Genomic DNA, 27,249 nt, shown 5'->3' on the forward strand with positions numbered 1-27,249 from the left:
TCTGAGCAACAGACATCTTAATTGTATTATAAAAGAATAAGAACAAGAAAAAATAAAATAATGTTTTATATGTTTTAAACAGACCTATTCTTTTTAGAGCAGAACAATCTTCTGATACACTTTAGGTCTTAACACTTACAAAGCTAAAGACTGCCTAAAAAGGAACAGAATTGTAACAGCAGCAAAAGGTTTCTATTGAGCACCTAAACTAAACTACACAACAGTTTCAAATTAAAAACATTTAGGAGCTTGTTCAGTTTAGAAAAGCAGATTTTATTTCAAACAGCAGCACATACATACAAGATTTTCAAAATACAAATATTTGAAAACAAGAGACTGCATTTCATTAACCACCTTGTTGTAGTTTATTAACTGTTGAATTATATTTGGAACCAGGTGGAGTTCCTGCACCATAGCCTTCCTATAAGTTGGATGCACTCATGTTTCATTATTGCTATAATCATGCAAAATATAACTGCCAGTACCTCATAGAAAAGAACTCACTATTTACTATCATCTGGAGGTTTCAGCTACCTAAGTATTTTAAATACAGAAATGTTATTTTTAACAGGTATGGCAAACAACAAACTTCTGGGAAACACTTAATGCACTTCATGAACAAATTTCACTGGCTGTATACATCTCTGAAGGAAGGTTCCTGAATCATGACTAATTCCAAAAGAAGCAACATAGCAGCATTTTGGTAAGAAAAAAAGACGACCTTTTCTAACACCCTTGCCTTTTATTTAGACGCACAGCAAAGATTAAAATAATCAAAAGTTGCTGAGATTTCTGTATCTTTAAAAATATGATTGCATTACCAAATTTTGTTTTACCACAGCTTAAGAAGTGTCAGAATATGCTACATATAAATATCCTAAGCCATCCACAATTTATTAATTCACCATTTATTAATTTTCCACATAAATCTGCTTAAAATATTATTTCAATAGAACATCTTACTAGGAAAAAAAGAACACATGATCAGAAGATTCAGCTTGAAGCTAATTTTCAATGCACTAGAAGAAAATGAAGCTGCTCAAATTATGGCAAAAAACTTTGCTTTCTTATGGTGGAGATGTGTTGTGTTTGAAAAACACATGCAAACAGATTAAGAATAAATGGTGATCACTTCACGTCCACTGCCTCGGACTAGAAGAACTCTATCTAGACCTTCTGTCAGAACTTCCAGAAATTCCATGTCTGAAATATCATTTGGTCAAGGAATTTACTCAGAAGAGAAACAAAGTATGTAGTAATCTCTCAAAAACTCTGACATATAATGCAAAAATAGATTTCAACAATTTCATCAAAGAGTTTTTCTGTGTCACCCTTTACTGTCCTGTTACCCAGTTATTCAAGTGGAAGTAAAGCCTAACTTGGGGGAAATTCCTAGTTTTACCCTACTCACCTACAAAAAAAAAAAAAAAAAAAGAATAGGAAATTTTAAAATTCGTTCAAAGTCAGGGAAATCCTTTATATCAATAAACCACCCTCCCCAACGAAGATTTTTTATCTTTTATTTTTTAACTGTCTCTATGTAATTTTCTTATAGGCAGACTTATGCTTACCATACTTAGTAATGGTTATCCCAACAGGTAATGGCAGTATCACAAAAGTGAATTCTCAATTTCAAGAAATATGGAATCAATACAGTAGAGGATACAGTTTTCATCCCCTTTTCTGTTTTTAGGAGGTCCAGGCATATTCAAGAGAACTAGCTGAGCATGCTGTGATTTATTAAGCACTACTCCATTGAGCTTCACAGCAGTGTGCATTCTTCTCACATTTGACTGGTTCCTAGCATGCAAAGAAACATTTTTAAGCATTGTTATAACACATAATTGAATCATACAATATTTATTTGAAATTATAAGTATGTCAAACAAGCTATTTTCATGGATTCTAGTATATGTACATATTCAAAATAAATAAAATGCAACACCTTTGACAAGAACATTTAACTCTGAAATTCAAGCAGTTCTAAGTAAATTATCAAAATGCAAAAATCTTCCAGTTGTCAATTATCTTTTACCAAGATGAATCAAAAACTTGGTTTCAATAGGTATTACAGGTCAGACAAGAACCACTAAGAATCTTGTTTATTGACTTACATAAAAAATAACTGGATTTACACAAGAATTTCCAAACAATGAAATTACGGGAATGCAATGAAAAGATCACAATATTTATGTTGTACAGTAAAAGATTTTACTCATGCTCCTTTGGAAACATTACAGACTTCTACCAGCTGGTGAAGAAAATTCAGAAACACCACAGAATTTTGAAAAAAATGCTAACTTCTTATGTTGTAACAGTATGGCAGTAAGCAGTGAACTGAAATTGAGCTTATTTCTTTACATTATCAACATTACCTAGTATTTTCCTTGTTTAACCTGAAAATATAATTGTTGTAGATCTGTGCACAAGAAGAAAAAAAATTGCTACGGTTTTAAAAATGTCCTTATTTTAGTATCTCTTTTGTATGGTTCAGTGGTTTTTAAGAACAAAAGAACAGTTTCCTTACATTTCCTGAGAAACAGCTGTGTGTAGAGTTAGCCAAGGCTGGAAATTAATCATATGCTACAGTGTGACAAAAATATTCAAACTCTACCTTACTCCATTTATCTAAAAGATCTGTTGCCTAAAAGTAGGGGTTGTTTTTGGATTTGTTTTTTTCCCAAATAAATAGTTAAAAGTCATTTGGCCTGAAATTTATTGGCCAGGGAAACCAGCCCTATCAATTAAATTGATTCTTCATGCTCTGCCACGTCCCATCTTCCCTGCTACAAGAGAATGATATTTCTAAAACTGAGTTTATCAATCCCTCCTGGGGTATTTTCTATCACGGTGGCCAGCTATCCTAAGAACCAACTGTACAAAACCTATATATGGAACGAAGGAAAGCTTGAAGTTCCATTTTTTAGAAGCAGAACTGCATTTTGAGAAGACTAAAAAGAACTGTGAAGAGAGGCAAGATTGTATAACTGAGATGCATAAATATTGAAACTGAAACATTGTTAAACTAAAAATAAAAGGCAGGGTGTAACTTTGTGACAGAATGGGCAAAAAATCAGCACTGAAATAAAGGCTCATAGTGTGTAAAATGTGAACTGAGGCTAACATCACTTATCCTTCAAGCACTGGTAGAACTGAAGTCATACACAATAGACAAACTAAACTTACAACATTTTATAAGAAGCTCAATTTGTTGAGCAGATAAAATTAAGGAAATCCTGAACTCTGAAAAAAGCAGAGCAGTCAACTTAGTTCCACTCAAGAGATGTAGTATTCCATTTTTGTGTGCTGTCATACCCAATGTATGTCTGAACTTATGTTATTTCTACTTATGCATGGGCTGGTAGAAGGTAGGCAAGTACTGACTTTTGATGAAACATGAAAGTTCCCTTTGTGAACAAATATTCCCTATTGTCTAAGTAGTTATAGCACAATGGGAGGCTATTCTTCCAGAAAAAAAATCATTTTTTAATGTAGTTAGTTAGTACACTAAATATTATGCTGGTGCAGAGAAGTACTGTCAAGTTTTATACTCTTACAGAAACTATAACACAGGTTTTGTGACTTGTCTTGAATAGAAAGTTGGTCATATTTAAGAGAACATTAAAAAGTCACAATGATATTTTTTCAGGGGCATGCTAAATCACAGTATATTAAACAAGGAACAAAAAAATATATGCATTGCAAATTACAATTTAGAAGCATGCATACAATATACAAGAACACAAGAACCAGAGAACCCAGCCTATGTTGTTTAGGTGAAGTGAAATTTAGACTTACAGATTTTCCCATTCACTATGTGAAAGGGAAGCAAATGCATAGAAAAAAAATTATGGCATCAGGTATATTTTAAAGTCAATAATATTAATATACTGTACAGGCACACCAAGTTTGAACTGTAATTTCTACCCAACTAAGACACAGGGTTTTTTTTTTATATTTTAAGACATAGTAGTCTTAAAATAATAATATCTGAAATCAGTGTTTTGCACAATTCTAAAGCAGTAAAAAGAAAAGTTTCGAAGATAAAAATTTAAAAAAACCCTAATCATTAAGAGTATAATGCAGCCTGGGACAGTACTTTAGAGCATGAGCACAATAATTTCCCTTGACATCCACAGTTTTGGTTTGGTCATCTGCAGAAAATAATTTAAACTGTGCTTCTAAGTGCAGTCTTCTTGCAGAACTAAGAAAAGATTCATGTGCATGCTTAAAAACCCAACATGAGGAAACAAACAAGCTGATTCCCCTCTGTCATTGTTTTTGTGTCTACTACATTAGTTTGATATAGGGAGTAGCTCTTATCTATTTAAGAAAAAGACATTAAGGAATATTTAAACAGGAAATACTTAATATAGCAATACATATATATTTACACAAGTTTTATATTTCTTTAATTTACAGGACGAGGGCTGAATGTCCAGTCAAACAAACAAACAAACAAGAACACCCCACACCCCGCTCATCCCAAGAAAACACACCCCACACCCAAAATCATGCACCTAAAATCAAAAACATAAGCTAAATGTTTTGAAAGACTATCTGCTTCCTTGGAACTCCCTCTAATACCCCCTAACTCCCTCTAAACACAATAAAAATACAGGGACATATACACTAATTTTTTACCCACACCAAGAAATAAAAAGTTATCATTAAGCTTTTTAACACATATGCTTTCTGGTACAATCCAGAAGTTAACAGCTTAAAGGCTGTCATATTTAAACTTCACTCACAATGAATATGAATGACTCTTTACAGTCATTCCACCCAAGTCTATGCTATTTTTATAAGGATGCCATTTAAGGTAAGTGCATGAAAAGCTCATTTTTGTATCCAATTTTAAATAAAGCAGAATCTCTTAAAAAGCAAAACCCAGATAAAACAACAAACTAGAACCTCCTCCCCCCAATTAAAATACATACAATGAAATAAAAACCTCCAAATACCACATGCATACTCACGGTTTCATGTTGAAAATATCTTTAAAGCCAGACACATTGGAATCTTTGTTTTTATGCTTTTCCGCTACAAACTTTTCTTTTGTCCAGGTCATTTGCTCTTTCTCTGGCACAGCAGCAGCCACACTTGCTTCAACTGCTGGAGCAGAGCGTGAGGCAGTGTTTTTATCATGGATCAGCTGAGCCTGGCCACAAAACAAATAATCACCCCAAAATTCAGCTAAAACCAGCATTTGTAAATTACATGTTATTACAATTTTGAAAAGGAGTTTCACAGTGGTAGAACCAAAGAAGCTGAAGAAAAAGGCACCTTTACTTTGTGAAAAAATATGAGACTATTGTGACTTCAGCATGAAGTGAAATTGCTTGTAAAAATGTTCATATTTGTTTACATTTGCAAGACTATATCTTACATGGAATGTTACTTTTGTAATGAACTAAAGTGAGGTTGAATTCCACCAGAGAGTACTTTATTAACAGGGTGTTTTGCCAATGAAAAACTTTAAAGTATTCTCATTGTTCACAAGTTACATTATTTTCTCAGATATTGTTATAAACTTTGTCCATTTCACATGCCTTTAGCTAAACTACAACATGAATCTCTGATGCCAGTATGGGAATGGCTGAGTTGAAGTCTAGTTATAGATTTAGATTATTTATGCCTACAAGAGCATATCATATAACAAATCTAACCAATGTAGCCGTGATGGGGTCTTCTCTTCCCTTTTAACAGTAGAAACTCTAATCAACTTCAAGAACAAAAAAGCACATATGCATATGGGAAGAATATTGTGTTTTCTATTTTCCATTCTCCTGGCTTCTTTGGAGGAAAAGAAGATTAAATATTTAACACATTATTTATTTATTTTCCTTCATAACACCTTGTCCATAGGCTTCTCTATTTCCATCAAATGCAACACAAATACAATACCTTAGACCCTAAAAATTAAAAGTTAAGTGGTAAATGGAGACAGGATTCTTTTTGTGCTTTGAAATTTTCTATTTTGGAGGTGGTATTTCTTTTATCCTGTGATTGTTTGTTTGTTTTTGTTTAAGATATTTAACAGTTCTGAAATCTACTCAGAGACTTGTTAAATCATGAGTTGAAGCTCCTGTTCCATTTGGGAACCTCAATTATTCACATGTTAGACATAGTCATGGTCCCTCCACATACCCAGTAATTAAGAACTTTGTGCAGGTCAATAAAAACCATGAATAGAATCCAAGCAGATGAGAATTCTACTTTCGTTCTCAGAAAAGCAATTCCTCTAGTGGTTTAAAAACTGTAATTGCAGGTCATTTTAAATGCCTTTGAGCTTTGGTATATTCCCTAAATTATTTCCTAGTCCCTATTCTTCAGGATTCCCAAATTCTGGAGTTCAGTTGTGAGGTTTGCATAAATATCTCTTAGTATGATGGTCTTTCTACATTCACAGGTGATTAAATGATGAGTCAAGACCACAAATCAGAAGTTACTGTGAATACAGTTCTGTCACAAGAATCAAAAAAGCTAACAAATACATGCCAATATTGTAAATACCATGCAGCAGTATCCAATGTACTAAAATTTCAAAGGAACAACTGTAAGATGAGTTCAGTACAACTATGCTTCAATGGAAGAAAATTGCCATTTTTAGAAAGACAGCGAGACCAAGAGAAATTCTGGACCTATAATACATGTTTATAAAAATGCAATCACACTAAAAGAACATTTTTGTTAGTCCTATTTTGATACTAAATTCAATTAATGAAACAAAACAGGTTGTTCTCTCACTCTGTGATGAAAGGGAAATAAAAGGTATATATCACCTCTACAAACTAGGTTACATATTTTACATATGAGCAACACTTCAAGGGCACACTAAACTCATTGATTACATCCGTCCATTTCCTTTCAATGTCACCCCACAGAATACAGTAAGGACATATGGGTTAATAATAGCCTGCAAATAAAAATGGCTTGCGCTCCTTAAAAGATCTAGCATATCAATACAGTCTCCGAGAATCTTCAGTACTTCAATAGAGGAACTATAAAGGAAGTAAATGGTTTGTGAAGGCATGAAATATGTTTATTAATGTAACACCCTGCTTCTGGCTCTTAAGAAAACAGGCAATCTCAGAAATGTGTCTCTTTTATGTGAAATAAGTGTGAGAAAGAGAATATAGTTCATGTCACAGAAGCATCATCTAAAGACATGAAATACAGGGTAAAATAATTACTTTAGAAAAAATTGTAGTTAATGTGTAGTTCAGTTCTCCACAGTGGTACTTGAAGTGTTGCAATAGAAAATATGTCTAGTCATAGTCAGCACTATGTCCAGCTACCTCTTCCTCTTGATAATCATTAGTCAGCAGTGCCTGAGCATCTTGGACAATGGACAATGGACTGGAGTAGCTTTTGCTTCTAATTGAGCCTCGAGACTCATCTGTGATGCTCTGAATCTGGGACAAAAATTTATCAATGACAAAAGAAAAGACTACAGAAAAAAAGAAGATATCATATTATTCTTCATTTTAACAGATGAGATGTAGTATCAGCTCATAAAGCCCTTTTCACAGAATTCACAGAATGACTAGGTTGGAAGAGACCTTCAAGATCAATTGACCATGCCGTAACACCTCAACTAAACCATGGTATCAAATGCCATATCCAGCCTTTTTTTAAACACATTGAGGGATGGTGACTCCACCACCTTCTCGGGCAGACCATTCCAGAACTTTATCACTCTTTCCATGAAAAACTTTTTCAGAATATCCAATCTCTATTTCCCTTGATGCAGCTTGAGACTGTGTCCTCTCATCTTGTCAGTTTCTGCCTGGTGAAAGAGACTAACCCCCCCCACCTGATGACAACCACCTTTCAGGAAGTTGAGAGTGATAAGGTCACCTCTGAGTCTCCTTTTCTCCAGGCTAAACAACCACAGCTCCCTCAGTTGTTCCTCACAGGGCTCATGTTCCAAGCCCCTCACTGACCTAGCTGCCCTCCTCTGGATGCACTCAAGCATCTCAATGTCCTTCCTAAACTGAAGGGCCCAGAACTGGACACAGTACTCTAGATGCAGCCTCACCAGTGCCAAATACAGGGGGAAAATGACCTCCCTGCTCCTGCTGGCCACACTACTCCCAATACAGGCCAGGAATAGGCCATTGGCCTTCTTGGCCACCAGAGCACACTGCTGGCTCATGTTCAGCTGGCTGTTGACCAGTACCCCAGGTCCTTTTCCACCTGAACACTGTCCAGCCACACCATCCCCAGTCTATAACATTGCAGGGAGTTATTTACAGGGGCCAAAATGCAGAACTTGGATTTAATAAACTTCATCCTGTTGGACTTTGCCCATCCATTCAAACTTCCAAGTCTCTCTGCAGAGCCCTCCTACTTTCCAACAGATCAACACATGCTCCCAGCTTAGTGTCATCCACAAATTTACTAATGAGAAACTCAATGCCCTCATCCATGTCATCAGTAAAGATACTGAACAGAACTGGTCCCAGTACAGACCCCTGAGGGACACCACTGGTAACTGGCCACCAGCCAGATGCAGCACCATTCACCACCACTCTCTGGGTCCAGCCATCCAGCCAGTTCTTAACCCAGCAAAGAGGGCTCCTGTCCAAGCCCATGGGTTACCAGCTTTTCCAGGAGTATACTGTGGGAGACAGTGTCAAAGGCCTTGCTGAAATTCAGGTACACAACATCAACAGCTTTTCCTTCATCTACGAGGCAGGTCACTTGGTCATAGAAGGAGATCAGGTTGGTCAAACATGACCTACCCCTCCTAAACCCATGCTGGCTGGGTCTGATACCCTGGCCATCCTGTAAGTTCTGTGTAATGAGACTCAGTATAAACTGTTCTATACCCTTACCAGGTACTGAGGTCCGGCTAACCAGCCTATAATTAACAGGATCCTCCTTCCACTCTTTTTATGAATGGCCATCACATTGGCCAGCTTCCAGTCATCTGGAACCTTGGCAGTGAGCCAGGACTGCTGGTAAATGATGGAGAGCAGCTTTGCAAGCTCATCCGCCAGCTCCCTCATCACCCTGGGATGGATCCCATCTGGTCCCATGGATTTATGAATACCCAAGCAGCTCAACAGTTCTCTGATTGCCTCCTCCTGGATAACGGGGGGACCATTTTTAAATGTTTAGTAGCTGGTTGTGAAGTCCCTTTATAGACATTTCTGAAAACAAGAAGCCTTCAGTATCTATGGGAAAATTGAATCCATCAGTATCTATGGAAAGCTCAGATATTCACTTGTTTTTGAGGGTCACATCCTTTCATATACGTATTTATTCAGGTGAAATTTTTCACTCAATTACAATCAAAAGCATTAAAAAATTAAAGCATGTGAGAAAGCTACTTTTCAACTGTCAAAGCCTAATCATTCACAAACTATAATGAGTCAAGGGGTCAGCTGGAAATGTATTTAGGATAACAACACTGTAGATGAGTTGAGGGGCTGGCTGGGAATATATTTGGGATAGTAGAAGATTGCATATTTTAGTTAAGATTTTAAAATTAGTTAAGAAGCTAAATTAGTAATATAGGTGGCAAGAATAGAGTACCTTAGTTAAAAAGTAACATTAGGAAAGAGAATTAACAAATATATTAGAAGTGACAGGGATAGACGTAGCAATTGTGAAGGAGGACAGACCATAGAGATACCTTGCCTTAAGAATAATCAAAAGTCAGGAGAGGCTTGGACCATGACCAGCAGATCATAGAGAGCAGGAGTCTTGGACTCCTTGAACATGTATTTGGAAACGATTCCACATATGTCCAGCACACAGCAATAAACACCCTTCTTTTCAACTTTTTCAAGTTTAATTAGTTGAAGAGTCATCTGTCCATGCATCACTCACCTGCATGTACCCAAATTTCCGCTAATCTTACCTAACAGCACAACCCAAGACAATTTGTTGGTGCAAAATATTATTACATTCTCACAGGTCCCATTATCACTGCCTTGCCCAAGAGTCCTTGGTGAGGATTAATCAGAGAAAGAAGCCAACAACCACCAAAAATGGAAGCAAGAAAGGGAATGAGGCTCTACATTTTCTTTCCCCTTTGTAGCACTATTGACTAAGTCAAATAGATATTTACCAGTTACACCTAAGTTGCCTATGTTATGCTTTGCAGGCAGATATTACGTTTATAATATTACATAAAACCAAATTGACCAAGTTTTCCAAAAAAGTAAACAAAAAGCTGGTGAGTGCTCGATCCCCAGTTTTACAAGAAAACCCAGAGGCAAGATCAAATCAATTCTGTTTTAAAAAAGTGCCAGGAGAAGGGAGGATGAGGGTGATTGCTCAGAGGTAAAAGCATGCTTATGACAAAAACAGCAAAGAAACACTGTACAAAACCAAAGTCTCTGCTTTAGGAAGGTCTGAGCCTCGTTTGAAGGCATACATGCACAAAAGTGAGGTTAAAGTACTAATCTTGGTGGTAACAGGAAACCAAACTACACTCACTATTCAAAACTGGAATACCAAGTTATATTTGAAGGCCTGGAGACAGATATTAAAACAAAAAGCAATGCTAATTTGAACTAGTGATACTAATAAAACAAATGTTTTGGACATCAGCAAAAAAATTTAAAAGAATGGCTCAGCTAATTTAAAAAAAGATGATCAGAGTAAGAATGGGGCAGGCACTCTGAGTGTATACACCAACCTTGTAGCTCCAGAGGAAGTGAAGACATAAATAAACTGTTGCAGTTTGAATTTATTTTATAGATACTTTGTTAAGTGGTTCATTCTGTTGTACCCCAATGTTCTCCTCAAGTTGGTTTACCCCTGGGTTTTACCCTCCCTCAGAGCTGTCCCTCATGCCATTCCCTGCCCCTTGTTCCAGCTCTTTCCCTGCCTGTCCAGGAAACCCAGTCCTTGACTCCTGAACTTTCTGTGCCACATAAACCTCAAGCCAATCCCTGTCTGCAACACTCCTTTGGAATTCCCCTGCTCCTGGAAGCCCCAGGAGCTTGATGTAATCCCCTCACTCCTCCCCTGAGGATTCCCTATTGGTTAGCTGTTTTTATCCACCTCCTGACTTGCATCTGAAGAAAATCCCTTGCACAATAGAGCTAGAGGCTTTTTGTCCTGCTCTTTTCATCTGGAATAAACTGTTCCTGGTGGAACCTCAAGATGGAGAGCCTTTCCTTTCTTCTCTGCCTGGTCCTGTTGTGGCTTGTGTCTGGCACTTTAGAGCAAGTGGCTCTGAAGGTTCTGCCTCTGGTAAATCCCCATACCGAGGCAGTTCCCCACTCCTGGCGTTGCGCCGAAGTTCTAAGAGTTAGCCCACATTCTGGTGGTCACTTCAATAAACCACATTTTCTTACGAAAATACAAAAGAACAAGGTAGATTCAGATATCCTAATCAGAAACAATAGATGGATATTACTTTTATTTTTGGATAAGGCAGTATGTACTAAAGGTTCCTGGAGTTATCAAGGGTTTTACTTCAGACCATGAAATAAATTCAGTGGTATTTTGAATTAAGAAACTGATGCTATAATGGTGATGGTAAAGTTCAGATAAGAGTGAGTAATAAAGAAAGAAAATTATATGGAGGGAATAGACAGAAATAAAAACTTCCAAATAAACAATACTGTGAAGTATAGTCCAGATTCCAACCAGCTCAGAGCTGAGAAGAAATTATTTAATATCCTCTGCAATTTATGTGCTATAGAATACAGAGCAATAGCTCCTACTAATCATGTGGAAGTTAAATCCCTCAATAGGTACAACAGATACATTATTCAAACTCCGTTGGAAAAATACTATTGTTCAGTAAAGAAACAATAAGACAGAATCAGTTGTACAGAAAAGTTTGAGGTTTTTACTGGAAGGATGTTAGGCAGGCTCAAATTGAAAGAAAACTACCATGACATGGATAAGAACAACATTTTACAGCAATAAACTGTAACAATAGCAGGCATCTTTAGGAACCTTAAAAAAAATCCTGTGAGATGGAAAATGAATACAGAGGACAAATAAAAGGAAAAAACCATAAAAACCCCAAAGTGCTCAGACTTGTATGATTAACACCACAAAAGAAAAACCATAAGAAAAAAAAAATCTAATTGTTATACAAATGAGCAATTAAACACAGTAGAGTTTGCTTGCTCTTGTTTGCTACGGGATGGAAATCATTTATGTGATGCAAAGCCAGAGCATTCACTATTTCACTATTTTCTACATCACTAAAAAGTCTTGATAATACTGAAAGAGTTAGCAGAACAGATGATGGGGTAGAAGCACAAGCCAAAAACAAAGGACTTTTAAGTTACAAATATTCATAAAAATACAGCTGAATGAAGCTTGTTGGTACAATATGCAAAATAATAAGGATAGGGGAGCAGCAAAACCAGCATTTCCATCTTGATATTATAGGATTACTTTGTTGGGCTAATTTTGGTTCCAAAAAAAAAAAAGAGTTGATTCATAAAACATTCAAAATAATGCAGAAACTAAAACACAGCCAGTCTGATTTGAACAAATTTGTATTATATTGTGTAATATGGTGTATTTGAAAGTCATATGAGGAGTGGCTGAAGGAGGTAGGGTTCTCTAGCATGGAGAAAAGGAGGCTCAGGAAGGACTTTCTCACTCTATTCAACTACCTGGAAGACAGTTGTAGTGAGGTGCGGATTGGTCTCTTTTCCCCGGTAACAAGTGACAACAGGAAATGGCCTTAAGTAGTACCAGAGAATGTTTAGATTGAACATTAGGAAAAATTTCTTCATGGATATCAAGCATTTGAATGGGCTGTCCAGGGAGGTGGCTGAAGTTGAGTCCCTGGAGGTATTTAAATAACATGTAGATATGGCAGTTAGGGACATGGTTTAGTGGTGGACTTGGCAGCATTAGGTTAGTGGTCAGACTTGACGTAAAGGTCTTTTTCAACATAAATTATTCTGTGATCCTAAGACCAAATCACAATCAAAGATAATCAGTCCAGTTGCATAATCATGAATCTTAGCTACTGGTGTCAAGTTTGGAAAGGCTCTGAATGTATTCTACACTGATGCTCAAATGTTTTGCTAATTAACACTTGCACTCAACAAAAACTGGAAAACTCTTAAAATCTGTTTAAATAATTTTTTTCCCCACATAACTTTAACCTTGCAAGTAAAACTGGTTGTAGAGAAACACCGTGCAGTTATGAAAGTTTTTGACTAGTTAGAAACTGATTAGAAGCTACAGCCAGAAGACTGTACTTTCAGATTTTTCAGGGAACATCCTATCAAGTCAAAGATCCTACCTCCCTTTCTCTTTCATTCTTTGATAGCTGCATCTGTTTTAGCATCTGAGATCGCTGTTCCATCATAAGTGTCTTCTCATATGTGAATGCAGAAATATCATTTTCAAACTGCAAAAGAAATTGGCATTAGTAACTCCAGAAGAAAACTACTACTTAGAAGAACAACATTTAGAGAGTGTATTTCTCATACCTGTGTTCATTTGGTGGATGTATTCATGGCATTAGAGTAATCGTAAGCATATAATTGATCAATCATTTCTGTCCTCATTCTTAAAACCTAATCTTCCAACAGAAATTTCATACTGTGAACTATCCTACTGTAACAATATTATTGTGATTTTATCTAAAATTTAGATACTTGGAACAGACTTTCCACTATTCTGTTCCATCTAGGCTGCAGAAGTGAAAGTTCAAAGCATTTATGTAAACTGGGTATGCATTGCTGCCACCTGAGCATGTGCGGACACTTGTTTCCTTAAAAACTGTAAATGTTAGGCACAAATAACACATTATCCTTTCATCAGTGAGAAATGTTCATAAACAAAACCATTTCTCGCCATAGCAAGAAATTCTGGCGCACATTCTCATATTGGCTGAAAATTAAAATACAACATAAAAATCTATAGCAGTCACCTGTATTGTCACTGACTTGTAACATATCTCTTATCCTTTGGAGGATTCTCAGAATTAAATATTATCCACAGAAGAAAAGAATAAATTGTATTTCTGTAGTGGTTTAACCCCAGCCAGCAACCAAGGCCCATGCAGACTCTTAACTCCCCCACAAGTGGATTTGAGAGAGAATCAGAAGGATAAAAGCTAGAGAACACATGGGTTGAGATAAAGACAATTTAACAGGAAAAGCAAAAATTGTGCACACAAGGAAGCAAAACAAGGAATTAATTCACTGCTTCCCATGGGCAGGTCTCCATCATGCATAACGGTTACTTGAGAAGACAAACAGCATCACTCTAATCATTCCCCCCTTCTTCCCTCTTCTCCCCAACTTATATACTGAGCATGATGTCATATGGTCTGGAATAGCTCTTTGGTCAGTTTGGGACACCTGTCCCAACTGTGTCTCCTCCCAAACTCCCCCAACTTCCTTGCTGGTCTGGCAGTACAAAAAACAGAATATATCTTGGTTCTGTGTAAGCCCTGCTTCACAATGACAACAACATCCTGATATTATCAGCCCTGTGCTCAGCACATACCCAAAACACAGCCCCATACCAGCCACCATGAAGAAAATTAACTCTACCCCTGTTGAAACAAGCACAACTTTCTATACTGTCTTCTGATCAAAATTCAACCAAGGCTGAGCCATTTCCTGGCACTCTGTGTTCTTTTAACTGTACATGCCACACCATTTGAGACTTCCATATTTAGTACTCTAAGCAAAGAACAGTAAATTTTTTCACAAGTAATTTTTTCCCTAAGTAATGAAAACAATTCTTAAAATTGTTTTATGATTAATTAGCATGATAAACCTTTTAATAAGTTCTGGTGATTCTAGAAACTAGTGGTAGTAGAAGTTTTCAACCTGTTTACTCATCTTCATCTCACTTCAGAATGAGTAAAAGTTTTGGTTGGGTTTTATCTTTTTTTCCCCATGAGTCTTATTTGGACATAATGCTAGTCACCTTTTAGTGCTGGAAATTACATTCTTAGTTTCCAAAAAAAGTGGACTGAGACGGAGTATAGCTTTTGTCCTTTCTCCTAAACAGTTTATGACCCATATTTTAAAAAAGGAAAAAAGTTACAAAATTCATTTTGTCACTACCTTGACTTGTGAAACTGTAGGTCCTGCTTTCAGTACTGGCTGAGGCTGGAGATACAAAGAGCAACTCACATTTGAGCCTAGGGATTCCTTATTCCAGAGAGGTATTCTTACAGCAGTTGAGACAAAGACAAGTCCATCCTGTCTCATACCATATGTCTTAGTTTATTAGATTAAGCACATTCAGCCTTCCATTTCACTGCTTGCTAAAAATTCAAGCTTTTCCTTCTGAATGCCCCAGCTCTATGGACTAGTAGTCATAAATAAATTAAGAATTAACACATAAAACATCTCAAACTCTACTTGACAAACCCATTAAACTCACCACCACATACAGCAGCATTGTAACATGGTAAGATAATGATGCTTAACTTCTTGTTTTTTGTGGGACTGTAATTTTTTAATTTCTGTATTTGGGCTAATATCTCTTTATTTGAAAAAAGCCAAATCTGTTTTCCCAAGTTTCATCCCAGTTGCACCTTAAAAATATAGGATAACAAACCATTTCAACAACTTCCACTTGAGCATTTAGTCTAAGGTGGTATAAGAACATCTGAAGATCCTTCTTCATTTGAATGCTATTATCATCCATTTGAGCAACGGTGAAGATACGCATTTTACATTTTCTCCAAACCTACCAAAAAGATACATAATAACAGTTTGTAACACTGTGATTGCTGTTACCATGCATAATTTGAACAAGGTGGAGTGTTTAATTAGACATGTTTAGAACCATTTAGTGCTAGAAAATTAAATCCCAGCCATTTCCTGTTGTCCTTGCCTTGTGCTGTCGAAGGAGAAAAGGCAGCAACATCAGCATACCACCATCATGAACAATCCACCACACATCTATATTTCCTTCAGTAAAGCGTTCTTGATTTGTTGGAAATAAGTCAATGTTTTTAGCCACCAAAAGTGCTTGTTGAGCTGAAGTTGTTTCTCGTACAGTATCTGTAAGGGAAAACAAGATATTTTATCAAGAACTTCGAGCTTTCATACACAGATTTTGCTTTTGTTTTAAATTCAAAAGATTAAACCCTCCCAGATTCTGCTGAGGCAAAAGAGCAATATCCCAGGTGTCTTGGCGAAAGAGGAATATTCCACGTCTTGGTTCCAGCTGGGACAAGGCTAATTGTTGCAATAGCAGAGAGGAGTGTGGCTAGGACCCAGAGGTTACTCTACACTACTTAATGCCATTGCTGAAAGCGCGGGGAGTATCTTCCAAAGAGAAGGGGTTCCTTCTGGTTCAATAAGAATGGAGATGGTTCTGAGCTGGAGGATGTGGTTGGGTGGCACCAGTTTCAAGACCGAGGGAGAGGTTGAGGTGGCACGTCAGGTGCAGCTTCATGGTGAGCATTTTTGCATATGCATCATTCTCTCTTTTGTACACTTTTTGCTATTAATATTGTTGCTGTTTCCAGTAAATTGTTCTTAACCTATGATCTTTACCTTTTGTACCTCCAATTCTCCTCTCAAACCAGCCTCTGGGGAAAAGGAAAAGTGAGCAAGCAGCAGCATGATTTGGTGTGTGTCAGTGGGAACACTACATTAGGGAGTACAACCCCTAAGCCACAACAATCTTTATTTGGTGTCTGAGGTGAGGCACAATGGGTTGAGATAACAACAGACTGTCCAGAGCAGGTTGGACCAAATTTGATCTAGTCATTTTTTGGTTTAGGTATGGAGCCATTGGTCGCAATGTTGCTTGGTCTGTTCAAATGGGAGTGGTTCCTAATCCTGCATATATTCCTGTATGTGCTCCTCATTATATTTTTCAGAGTAGGAAGAGGGATCAGGATTTCTTTGCTGATATACTGAGGATGTCAGTTTATGACATGATAACATCAAAGACAACAACGATCATTTGGGATATATATTGACTGCTGCTCTCCTACTCTTATCTTGAGTACTACCTTTGCATGTTTACTAACTATACACGCCCTGTGGGGGAAATGGGGGAGGATAATTTTCCCCAGCTTTTCATCCCCTTTTCCTGGCCTTTTACACCCCCTTCAGCCTGTTATATTCACAGAATTCTGAATTCCATTTGGATGTTAAGGAAATCATATTCTTTGTGCTAAGTCTATCAGGTCTCCTCAGTCTACACCACATTTAGAGTGACGGAGTTTTCTTAGGAGTTTGCTCAGAGATCTGTCCCAAGGGTGTATAATCATGAGTAACATGGCAAGTGGGAGAAAATGGGCCAGCTTTGGAAGGATTATTCTGCTCCAGTGGTTTGGAACTTTACTCCTGAACAACTGCAGGACCATGATAAAGTAACAGAATACTTGACAGAAAAATGGTGTGGTAATTCCAGGGAGGTGTGAAGTTTTGCAGCATTCTGGACCTTGGCTACTATTTACTGGACACTCCATAATACTAGACATCAGTCTCAGAGGGAAGAGGAGGAAGGCTGACTGACAGGCACTGTGTCCACTCAAACTGCAGCTGAACCAGAGGAACAGCCTGTGCCAGTAGCAGTCACCCCTATGTAGAAAAAGTAATCAAAGACAAAATCCGTTTGCTTAGTAAAGGATGAAAAGGAAGGAGAGACCTCACAACAGAAGGAACAGACAGGGTCAGAGATAATCACCCAATCCCTATCTTCAGGTGAGCTGTGAGATATGCAAAAAAAATTTCAGCCACCAGTCAGGTGAGCCCCTACTGATTTAGCTGCTCTGATGCTGGGATATTGCTGCCTGTGATACAAAACTAGATGGTAGTGAAGAGATCCCTGACCTGGGATGTCAGCATTGGCAAGGGGATTGGGAAGAAAACAGAAACTCTCAGCCTCCAGAGCCAAGTCCTGTCAAGCATGAAGGAAAGGTATTTTCTCAAGGATGACCTAGTACTGCACCTATGCAGGTGGAACACCATAGAGAAAGGTATCCAGTACATAGGAGAATTAGCTGGGCTGAACGTAATCTATAGGGATTCAAATAACAAACAGTCCTCTGTAGATCCAGATGAGGTCCATTGTACACAATCCACATGGGAGAAATTTGTACAGTGTGTGCCATCATTGTATGCCAACTCATTGGGACTAATGTCAATGAAAGGAGGACAAACAATGCTTCAGGAAACTATCTGACTATAACAATATGAAGATCATCTTTTTCCTCCCTAATGACCAATGCCTTGGCTGTCCAAGACTGCAGACAGATTTGAAAAGCTCAAGCAAGTTAGAAAGAAGATATCCCATGCTCTGCCAGTATGGAACAGAGTTGCTGCTATAAGAAAGGAAGGTTGCACTGGAAAAGGGTGAAGCTCCAGAACACTTGGAATACATTGATTACATCATCTTGTGGGGCAATGCAGCAGACGTTTTTGAGAAAGGGGAGAAGATAACCCAAATCATCTTGGAGGCCAGTTTTGCCATAAAGCAAAGTAAGATCAAGGGGCGTTCCCAGGAAACTCAAATTTTAAGAATAAAATGGCAACATGGACACCATCTGATTGCCATGGATGTGGTCAACAAAACAGCAGCTACGTTCTCACCAACAAGCAGAATGGAAGCACAGGCTTTCCTAGGCAGTGTGGGTTTTTGGAAGATGCATATTCCAGAACACAGTCAAATCATAAGTTCTCTCTATTATATGACTCAGAAGAAGAATGATTTTAAGTGCAGTCCTGAACAACACAGTCCTGAACAGCAAAAGGCTTTTGAACAAATGAAACAAAAGAATGTTCTTGCAGTAGCCCTTGGCAAATCAGGACAGCACAAGATGTGAAAAATACGCTCTGTACCGCAGCTGGGAAAATTAGTTCTTCCTGGAGTTTCTGGCAAAAAAAACCCCAGTACCTGGGGAGACTCAAAAATGATTCCTAGGGTTCAGGAATCTAGCATACAAAGGATCTGATGCCTGTTACACCCCTACTGAAAAAGGGCTACTGGCATTATAACTGCATATTATAGAGGTTCAAGCATCTTCAGAAGTGATTAGCACCAAAGCACAGCTCCTCCTGGCATCCCAACTGCCAGAGCTGGGCTGAATGTTCAAAGGGAAAATCCCTTCCACACATCATGCCACTGATGTTATGTGAAGTAAATGGGTCATGCTGATCACACAGTGATTTTGAACAGGAAACCCTGATTACACAGGCATCTTGGAAGTCATAACAAACCAGACCAAAAGACAAAATTTTGTACTAAAATCAGAAGAGGAAAAGGTGATACATGCTGAGGAGGCCCCACCATATAATCAGCTACCTGAAAAAGAAGAGTGTTATGATGTGTTTACTGATAGTTCCTGTCATATTGTAGGGATACAAGGAAAATGGAAGGCTGCTGTATGGACTCCTATGTGGTGAGGGACAAGGTGGATCAAATCAGGTTGCGGAGCTAAATGGCATCCAGCTGGCTTTAAGTATCACTGAACAAAAGACATGGTCAATGCTCTAGCTGTACACTGATTCATGTATGGTAGTCAGTGTTCTGTGGGGATGGCTACAACTACTGAAAAAGACCTATTGGCAGCACAGAGGTAAAGCCACCTGGGCTGCTGAATTGTGGCAAGACATTGCTGCTTGGGTAGAGAAGTTGGCTGTAAAAGCATGCCATGTAGATGCCCACGTACTCAAAAGTCAGGCTATTGAAGAACATTGCAACAATGGACAGGTGCATTGGGCAGCCAAGAATGAAGTCTCTCAGGTGGTAACATAGGCTGAATTATTTCTGACTCGGTGGGCCAATGATATCTTAGGTCATCGGAAATGAGATGCAACATACCAATGGGCTTGTGATGGAGAAGTGGACTTAACCATGGACAGTGAGCATGGACTACAACAGATACACTGGTTTTGAGCTCCTGATCCAGCTTGCAACCAGCTCTCCTGCTCTGGAAAACACTTAAAACCTGCAGTCATGGACTAAGTGGACTCAAGAGACATCTTGGAGCAATGGATATCGACTGTGGAAATGATACTTGGTTTTTTTTAATATATATACACACACATTCATATACATACATACATAAATATACACATACACACACACACACCTATATATATATATAGGAAGGGGTAGGATCTGGGCATGACATAAATGGTATAAAATATGGGGTGGATAATGTTTTGCTTCTGGCCAAGATAACGGTTAATTTTTGAAACAGCCAGGCATGGATAGGACCAGAGGTTATTCTATACCACCTCAGGTCATTGCCAGGGGCAGGGCTAAGGCAGTCTCTCCCAAGGAGAAAGGGTTTCTTCTGATAGAATAAGCATGGGCACGGTTCAAAGCCAGAAGGAATGGCCCAGTGGCACCAGTTCTGAGCTAGAGGGAGTAGTTGGAGTGGCATGGCTGTGGTTGGGTCAAGCTCTGTGGTGGACATTTTTGCATGCGAATCACTCTCTTTTGTATACTTTCTGTTATTAACACTGTTGCTTACTGCTCATTTTCTTATTTCACTGTTGTTTCCAGTAAATTGTTCTTATTTCAATATGTGATCTTTCCCTTTTGTGCCTCCAATTTCTCTCTCCAACTCAGCCCAAGGGGGGTGAGGGAAGACAAAGCGGGGCAAGCAGCAGTGTGATTTGGAAAGTCTCACGGGGAGCACTAAATTGCCAAGCAACATTCCTAAACCATGTGTCATGGTTTGGCCCGGAAGTGTGTTTCTGGAAAAGTCTAGGTCAAACCAATCAGTGGCCAGATTTGAAATTGGCACCTGTGGGTGGCCACTGAGGATTTGGATACGCCTCTGAGAACACACAGGGGTTAAACGCAGAAGATTCCCAGAGGACTTCCTCTTTTGATCCAGTGGTGAGTGGAGTCTGAACCTCTCCCCTGCCCAGCTTCGTCTGGGCAGGGGAGGGGGAGGCCATGCGGCCTGTGGGGAGGAGGCCAGAGCCCCCGAAAGGTGCAGGGGTGGAGGAGACTGTGCAGGGCTGGAAGAGACCTGGGATGTCTGAGCAGCCCCCCCGCCCCCCCGGAGAGAGTGATAGAGACTGTGCTGGGAGCACAGCCAGCCAGAAGCGGGGGGATGCGGTGAGAGAAGGTACCCGGCAGCTGTGGGAATCCTGGGCAGAAAGAGGCGAAGATTTTAACCCCTTGGTAGAATAATGGAAATAATGATCCTCCTGAATCAGAATGAGGAGAGAGAGATGAGAGATGAAATAGGCAAGCGTGAAGAAAGCTGGAAGAGGTGAGAAGAATCCTAGGTGGGAAGAGATGATGGAGTGGCCTTGAGCTGGACTCTTTCTTGTATGGCCATGGACAGACTTGTGTTTTTTCCCTGTGACCCAGAGACTGTATTTAGGGGGAGGTAATACCTTGAAGTCAAGAGTGAAGCAGCGGCGTGAACAGAGACGGCTGAGGAGGGTGTGGGATGCCCTCTGTCTCCGTGGGGAGGAAGATCTCTGTTCATGAGGCCCCTCGGCCCCAGGGGGTGAAATTTGGGGGGGGACTGGTGTCCCGAAGTTGAGAGACTGCTGCTTCTGGAACTGGGTGGAGCATCTTCAAACGGGGAACCCTAAAAGCAGTCCTGGCCCATGTCCAGTGGTGAGAGCACTGGACATGGGGGGGGGAGAAGTCATGAGGGCCAATGTTCTCTGGGTGGGGCCATGAGTGACACAAAAACACAGGAGGTTTCAATTGTGCTTCTGGGGGAAGCCTATGATGCAAGGGAGGACTCCTCTCTCCCTGATGGATTTGAGGGTTGATTATTTGAGGGGTGGTGAATCAGTGGAGAAAAGGGAGGGGGGAGGAGGAACGTATTTGGAGGGTTTTAGTTTCTTAGCTTTGTGTGTGTGTTCCTTTTTAGATATTGTAATGAATAAAGTGTTGTGTTTTTCCCTCCATCTCCGAGTGGGAGCCTGCTTTGTTCTGTTTCCGGGTCACATCTCACAGTAACCATTTTGGAAATACACCTTTCATGGGGCCCTGGCACTGTTCCAGGGTCAAACCATGACACCATGACATTGATTTTAGTGATCAGGCTGCTTAGAAGAAGAAAAAGCAAACCTGTGGTTGAAGAGGGCTGAGAAAACCCACTACAGATTAAATCAGATACAGATTCAATTGTCCACTAGATGTTCAGTAGCACATTTCCTCCACACAGCAAATACATTAGTCACACAGTTGAATTACAAATGCAAATGAGAAAGTCGATAAACACATACCAACAAAATTTTTCCATGAGAAACGATTTTCTGTCTGCTTCCACGACTGTGGCCATGCCATCAGGACTGTGTTGTGCTTCATCCCTCCTAGACCAGCTGACTGAATCAAATAGGATATTCCATCTCTCAAGTTAGGAGATACCACAATCTGGCAAAATCCTTTTGTCTTTTCTACACCCATTAAGGCCTTAACATTCTGCAATAGGAAAATTACACATAAGGAAATACAAACCATCAACACTGACAATTAACATCAGAAGGAGTAACAGCATTAAATAATAGCAAAGCTTTAACAACAATTTATTACCAACATGAAGAAATCACTAATTCCAAAAGAGTGAACATGATTCTATGAAAACTAGAGCCCAAATTGCATCCACCCCAAAAGACACCACACACAGTTTTTCCATTATTTTAATTATTCAGCCTTTTACTTCCAAAGAAGAATGAATAAGACATGAGTAAAAACACATAGATAAAGCTAAAGGAAGTAACACTGCTTCAGGTAAAGTCAAAACCAGTGACTGACAAAGCAACATATGGTTGGAACGATCAGTCATTTCTTTTGGAATTGGAAGAGTTTGGAAGCGTGATGCCACTTACTTAAAAATAAGAGTCTACCGAAGTTCCTTAAATACCTTTGACATTAAGAGGCTGATTATTTATCAGCTCCCAACATGGAAAAACAGATGTACAGGAGAAAATTGGAAGCACTGTCCAATTAATGACAAGATAAACTGACCAGATTAAATATCCCACACCCCTTTAATTTCAGAATAGCTCTCCTGTATTTAAATACTGACAAACATGAAGACACATAACCAGGTAATTTAAAAGAAGCATTCAAACCAGTATCAGGCTTGACCAGGGAACATGAGCTTTGGCAATTATTATTTTTTGATTAAATAACTTTAAAATCCCCCATCATCATCAGTGACTTGTGGGAGAGATCAACATGTTTCAGAAGGAAGAACTAATACATAAATATTTTGAATTTTACAAAAAACCAAAATTTGTCAGAAACAATCAGGAACAGATTAAATTATAGTGCCAGGCACTGTCTCATTGTTGCTTCACATCAGAAACTCCATGTAACAGAGAGAAAAGTATTCAGAGAATTTGCTAGCAAAGATAACAAGTATGTCTGTAGAAATAATATCTGTGAGGCTTTATCAGTTTAAATAGATGGAGGTTTTTTAAATGACAGACAGAAGAAAATCTTTATTTTCTACAGGTCTCCTACAAATACTTTCTACTTTAATTTCTCCAGAACCAACGAGGCCTCCAGATGCCATAACTTTTACAATTCATCTTCATTTCCATTTTAAAAGCAATAGTTTCTTAAATCTTAACATCAGGTCTGACTTTCCAGAAAACCCATGGATTAGGCCTCCCTTAAACTCATTCATTTTTCATCTCTCAGAAAAACAGCTAAGTTAGCCTGTCTACAAATAACATTTCAAATTCTTGTGGGTAAACAATTTCTGTTGAAAGTTTTTTTCCTGTTTTATTTCATAGGCCTAATTTTGTATTCTTCCTCTTGTTTTCTACTCATACATGTTGATAGCAACAGCTTAGTAACAACTACTTCCACAGTATAGCATGGTTGGACTTTTCAACTTGTTTTCAAGTTAATTAGTCTCTTAGAACCTTTTCATATGATATCAAATAGGTCATCTAACTCTATACTTTATTATTTTAGAAACCACTGTGGATAAGCCTGAATTGCAATAGGAAGAAAAAGGAAAACTGTGAGGAAATGGGCAGTTAGTTATGTTAGCTAGTCCATTTCAAGATTTTAAATAATTGTCTATGTAAGAGATACCAGGTCTGAAAAAATCACACGGGTTTTTACACAGTTTCGAAGGCTACTTGGATCAAAATAGTAGCCATATCAACTGGTACTCTTTTTAACAACACTGCAGAAATTAACTAATATGGAAGATATAGTGGCAATCAAAACCAGCTTTTGGATATTTCAATAAAGTACAGGAAACATGATACTTCCTCCAAATGTTTCCCTACTTATAAAGATAGGAGTAGGAGAGTTTGCATAGGCAAGTAAATACAACTATTATTATTATTATTATTAAAGAAATTGAATTGAAACCAAATTTACTTGTATTTGTAGGTATAGTTGGAAAAATTTTAAATTATATGACAACTTACTTTTTTTTTCCTACCTATCCTACTTTTTCTGGAGATATGGTATAAATAGAAAAATAAAATAAAGGATCCCAAGAAGGATCCTGTTCACAGTTTTCTGGCAAAGAGTACTCCTAATCCTAGTTCTCATATGTATTTCTGGAAGGATGTAGAAAATCACATCATGAGGATGATATTATGCCAAACATTTGCATTTGTTAGTTAAATGTTAAATTTTTTGTCAAATATATGCTGTTTTCTTTATAAGGCAATTTGTTAAAACTTGCCGGGTTTTGGTGAGTTTTTTTTTCCTTTGTGGGTTTTTTTTGTTTGCATTTTGTTTTTTGTTGGGTTTTTTTGGTTTTTTTTTGTTTTGTTTTGTTTTTTTGTTTTTGTTGTTGTTGTTTGGGGGGGTTGTGGGGGGGGGTTTGGTTTCTTGGTTTGTTTTTTGTTTTGTTTTTTTTGGGGGGGGTGTTAATTTTTTTTTTTTTAATATAATTTCATTGTAAGCCCAGGACTCTCAATAGGAAAGAAAAAGCTAGAAAGTATCAGTGTTGCGTCATCCTCTTAAAAAAATTTATAGAACGTTTTGCTACATACACCAATCCATTCTTTTTATATAATCACTGATTGTACTGAAAGCAAAAGTAGATGTTTTATTCAACATTTTATAACAGTCTGTTCTCATTAAACATATGAGCTATCCAGATTCAACATTTAAATACTAATGTAAATTACAAGTATTTGCAAGCTCTCTTTTACATACCTCTTCAGCTTTCTGAGTTTCCATACATTTATCTAAATAGATTCCCTGAAGCACTGAACCCACAATAGTCAGTCCTTTACCAGCCTTCAACTGAGAGGTAAAAGAAAGCAATCTAGGGTGTTTGACTGACTGCTCATTATCCAAGTTTAACAAGACCAGAAGTTGAGGTCTGCCAAACAAAGGGAAAAGAAGTTTAGTGCACACACACATATTCATTAGGAAGAACTGGAAAATTAAAATGAAGAATTAATAAAATGCAGATTAATTGCTTAATTCATAGCCAACTCCTAAGTAGATAAGCCATAATTTGCAATTACAAACAAAAGTTCCGGTACAGAATACATAAATCATCACAATGTCATTTTGAAAAGCTCCCTTAAACACCAGTTTCCCCTAGAAAATTATAAAATCACTCTTCCAATGTCATCTGGTGCAACCTGCTGCTTGAAATGACTAAACACTGGACATTGTTTACTGCTGCATTCAGTTAGATTTGGAAAACCACTAGAAACAAACCTCTGGGTCACCTCTTCAGTACTTAATTATTTTATCATTTTTAAATGTTAAGTAACTTTTAAAGTTGGCTTTGAGGAAAATTAAATTTAACAAGTAAAAAAAAATACTGCAAAAATAGTAGTGGACATCTAACTCCATTACAGTAAAATGTGAGATTTTCTTTTAATGGCATCTAAGCAATTTAGAAAGTGCTACTATTGAATGAAGCCATATAAAAAGACTACCACAAAAAAGAATTTAAATAAAAAAGGGCCCTCTCTAGATTTGTACAATGTATTTCAGAGGGAACATATACACAAACAAAAAAAAGAATGCACTTATGGAATTGCAGTGTTTCTTCTGTAGACACAGTGAGATTCAAGGGTAACTGTTTCTTTGAATCTGAAAAATCTATAAATAATAAAGCATTACAATTCTTTTGCACTTTTGAAAACCATGTCAACATTATATGGATTTAAGTTCAAGTTAGTTTGCCACAAAGCTGATGACCACAAGTCACATGTCATTTCAGTAAAATAGTAGTATTGCAATGACATCATTGCCATGCCCAAGTTAAAACATTATTTTAAAGGTCAATCTCACTTTATCTCTACTTCACTGCTTTACCAGCAGTATTCCAATATATTTCTGTATTTCAATAATTAAGTGACTCTGGAAAACATAGGACTCTACCTCCAGTTCTTGGTGTGAGGAGGACCATCTTCAACACGAAGCAAAGCATAGCGAGCTGCATTAAGAGACAGTCCTCGGATTCCATCGCCCCATTCTTTTTCCGCTCTTCAGGATACAAAAGAGAGTCAATTAACAGGGTCCCATTTATTTATACAAATCAAGTACTTTTTCTCATGTGGGGGATAATGGATGTAAAAAATTATCACTTTTTTTTTTGCATGAATGTATGAAAAAACCTTGTCTTGTAGACTTAAATCAAGATTGAAGACTAACCAAGGTGAAGCAGTTCCAGACCTCTTCAAGGTAATTTTTTCCATATTTGTAAATATTTACTATGGTCTATTTTATTCATACTTCAGAAGTATTTTTGTAATCATGAGAGCTACTTAAGTTGCTTTTAGCACTAGAATAAATAAGAGAAGGATACTTAAAAGGAATTATTGTAAAGCAGTAAATGAAATTAGTAAATGAAACTTGACTTCACATAGATTAGTATAACCTATCTTGCCCTCAACACCACCACTTATAGCCTTCTCCACTTTCTTTCCTTCCCAGCTTCTCTCCCAAAAAGCCTAAAGCTCCATCCATTTTCCTGACCATTTTCAGTTTCCCTACATTTTCCAGTCCTTTTAATTCCAATATAGAATATTGATGATTGAAAGTGGTCAGGAGAATAGATTCTATAATGGCAAGGGGTCCATCTCCCTTGCCCATCCTCCCTCCCTCTGATTTTCACTCATGAATTTTCTCTGAACTAAGTTACCTCTAGTAAAGCATCTCCTTCAACAAGGTAAATGTCCTGGCATGTGCCAACATTTGTGGAACTTATATATAAATTTGGAATTATGCATAATTTTATGTATGAACCTACATATATATATATATATATATATATATATATATATACACACATGCATGCAGAACTGTTACCATCTGATCTGACTTCCTCACTAAAATCAGGAAATCAATTTCCTTATCATTAGCCCAGTAAATGGAGATGTTATAATC

The 27,249-nt window shown here is 37.9% G+C and overlaps 1 protein-coding gene across 3 annotated transcripts in view; it reads right to left on the minus strand.

Annotated features, from left to right (window-relative positions):
- Window positions 1-249: 249 nt before the first annotated feature.
- The window catches only part of LOC135301156 (solute carrier family 12 member 7-like), a 70,872-nt gene continuing 43,872 nt past the window's right edge, over window positions 250-27,249 (minus strand). For 2 of the 3 annotated variants that reach the window (XM_064421459.1, XM_064421468.1), the window contains 9 exons: window positions 26,242-26,346; window positions 25,054-25,222; window positions 22,143-22,338; window positions 15,808-15,977; window positions 15,529-15,660; window positions 13,247-13,354; window positions 4,980-5,161; window positions 1,667-1,800; window positions 250-1,203 (listed from right to left, as the gene is read on the minus strand). In XM_064421459.1, coding sequence (XP_064277529.1) covers window positions 1,112-1,203; window positions 1,667-1,800; window positions 4,980-5,161; window positions 13,247-13,354; window positions 15,529-15,660; window positions 15,808-15,977; window positions 22,143-22,338; window positions 25,054-25,222; window positions 26,242-26,346 — 1,288 coding nt within the window. In that variant the 3' untranslated portion in view covers window positions 250-1,111. Of the gene's footprint in view, window positions 1,204-1,666; window positions 1,801-4,979; window positions 5,162-7,301; window positions 7,419-13,246; window positions 13,355-15,528; window positions 15,661-15,807; window positions 15,978-22,142; window positions 22,339-25,053; window positions 25,223-26,241; window positions 26,347-27,249 lie in introns of all 3 variants that reach the window. The other variant, XM_064421476.1, reaches the window with a different exon arrangement.

This window comes from Passer domesticus, chromosome 1, assembly GCF_036417665.1.
Source record: "Passer domesticus isolate bPasDom1 chromosome 1, bPasDom1.hap1, whole genome shotgun sequence".
In the NCBI taxonomy this organism is placed as follows: domain Eukaryota; kingdom Metazoa; phylum Chordata; class Aves; order Passeriformes; family Passeridae; genus Passer; species Passer domesticus.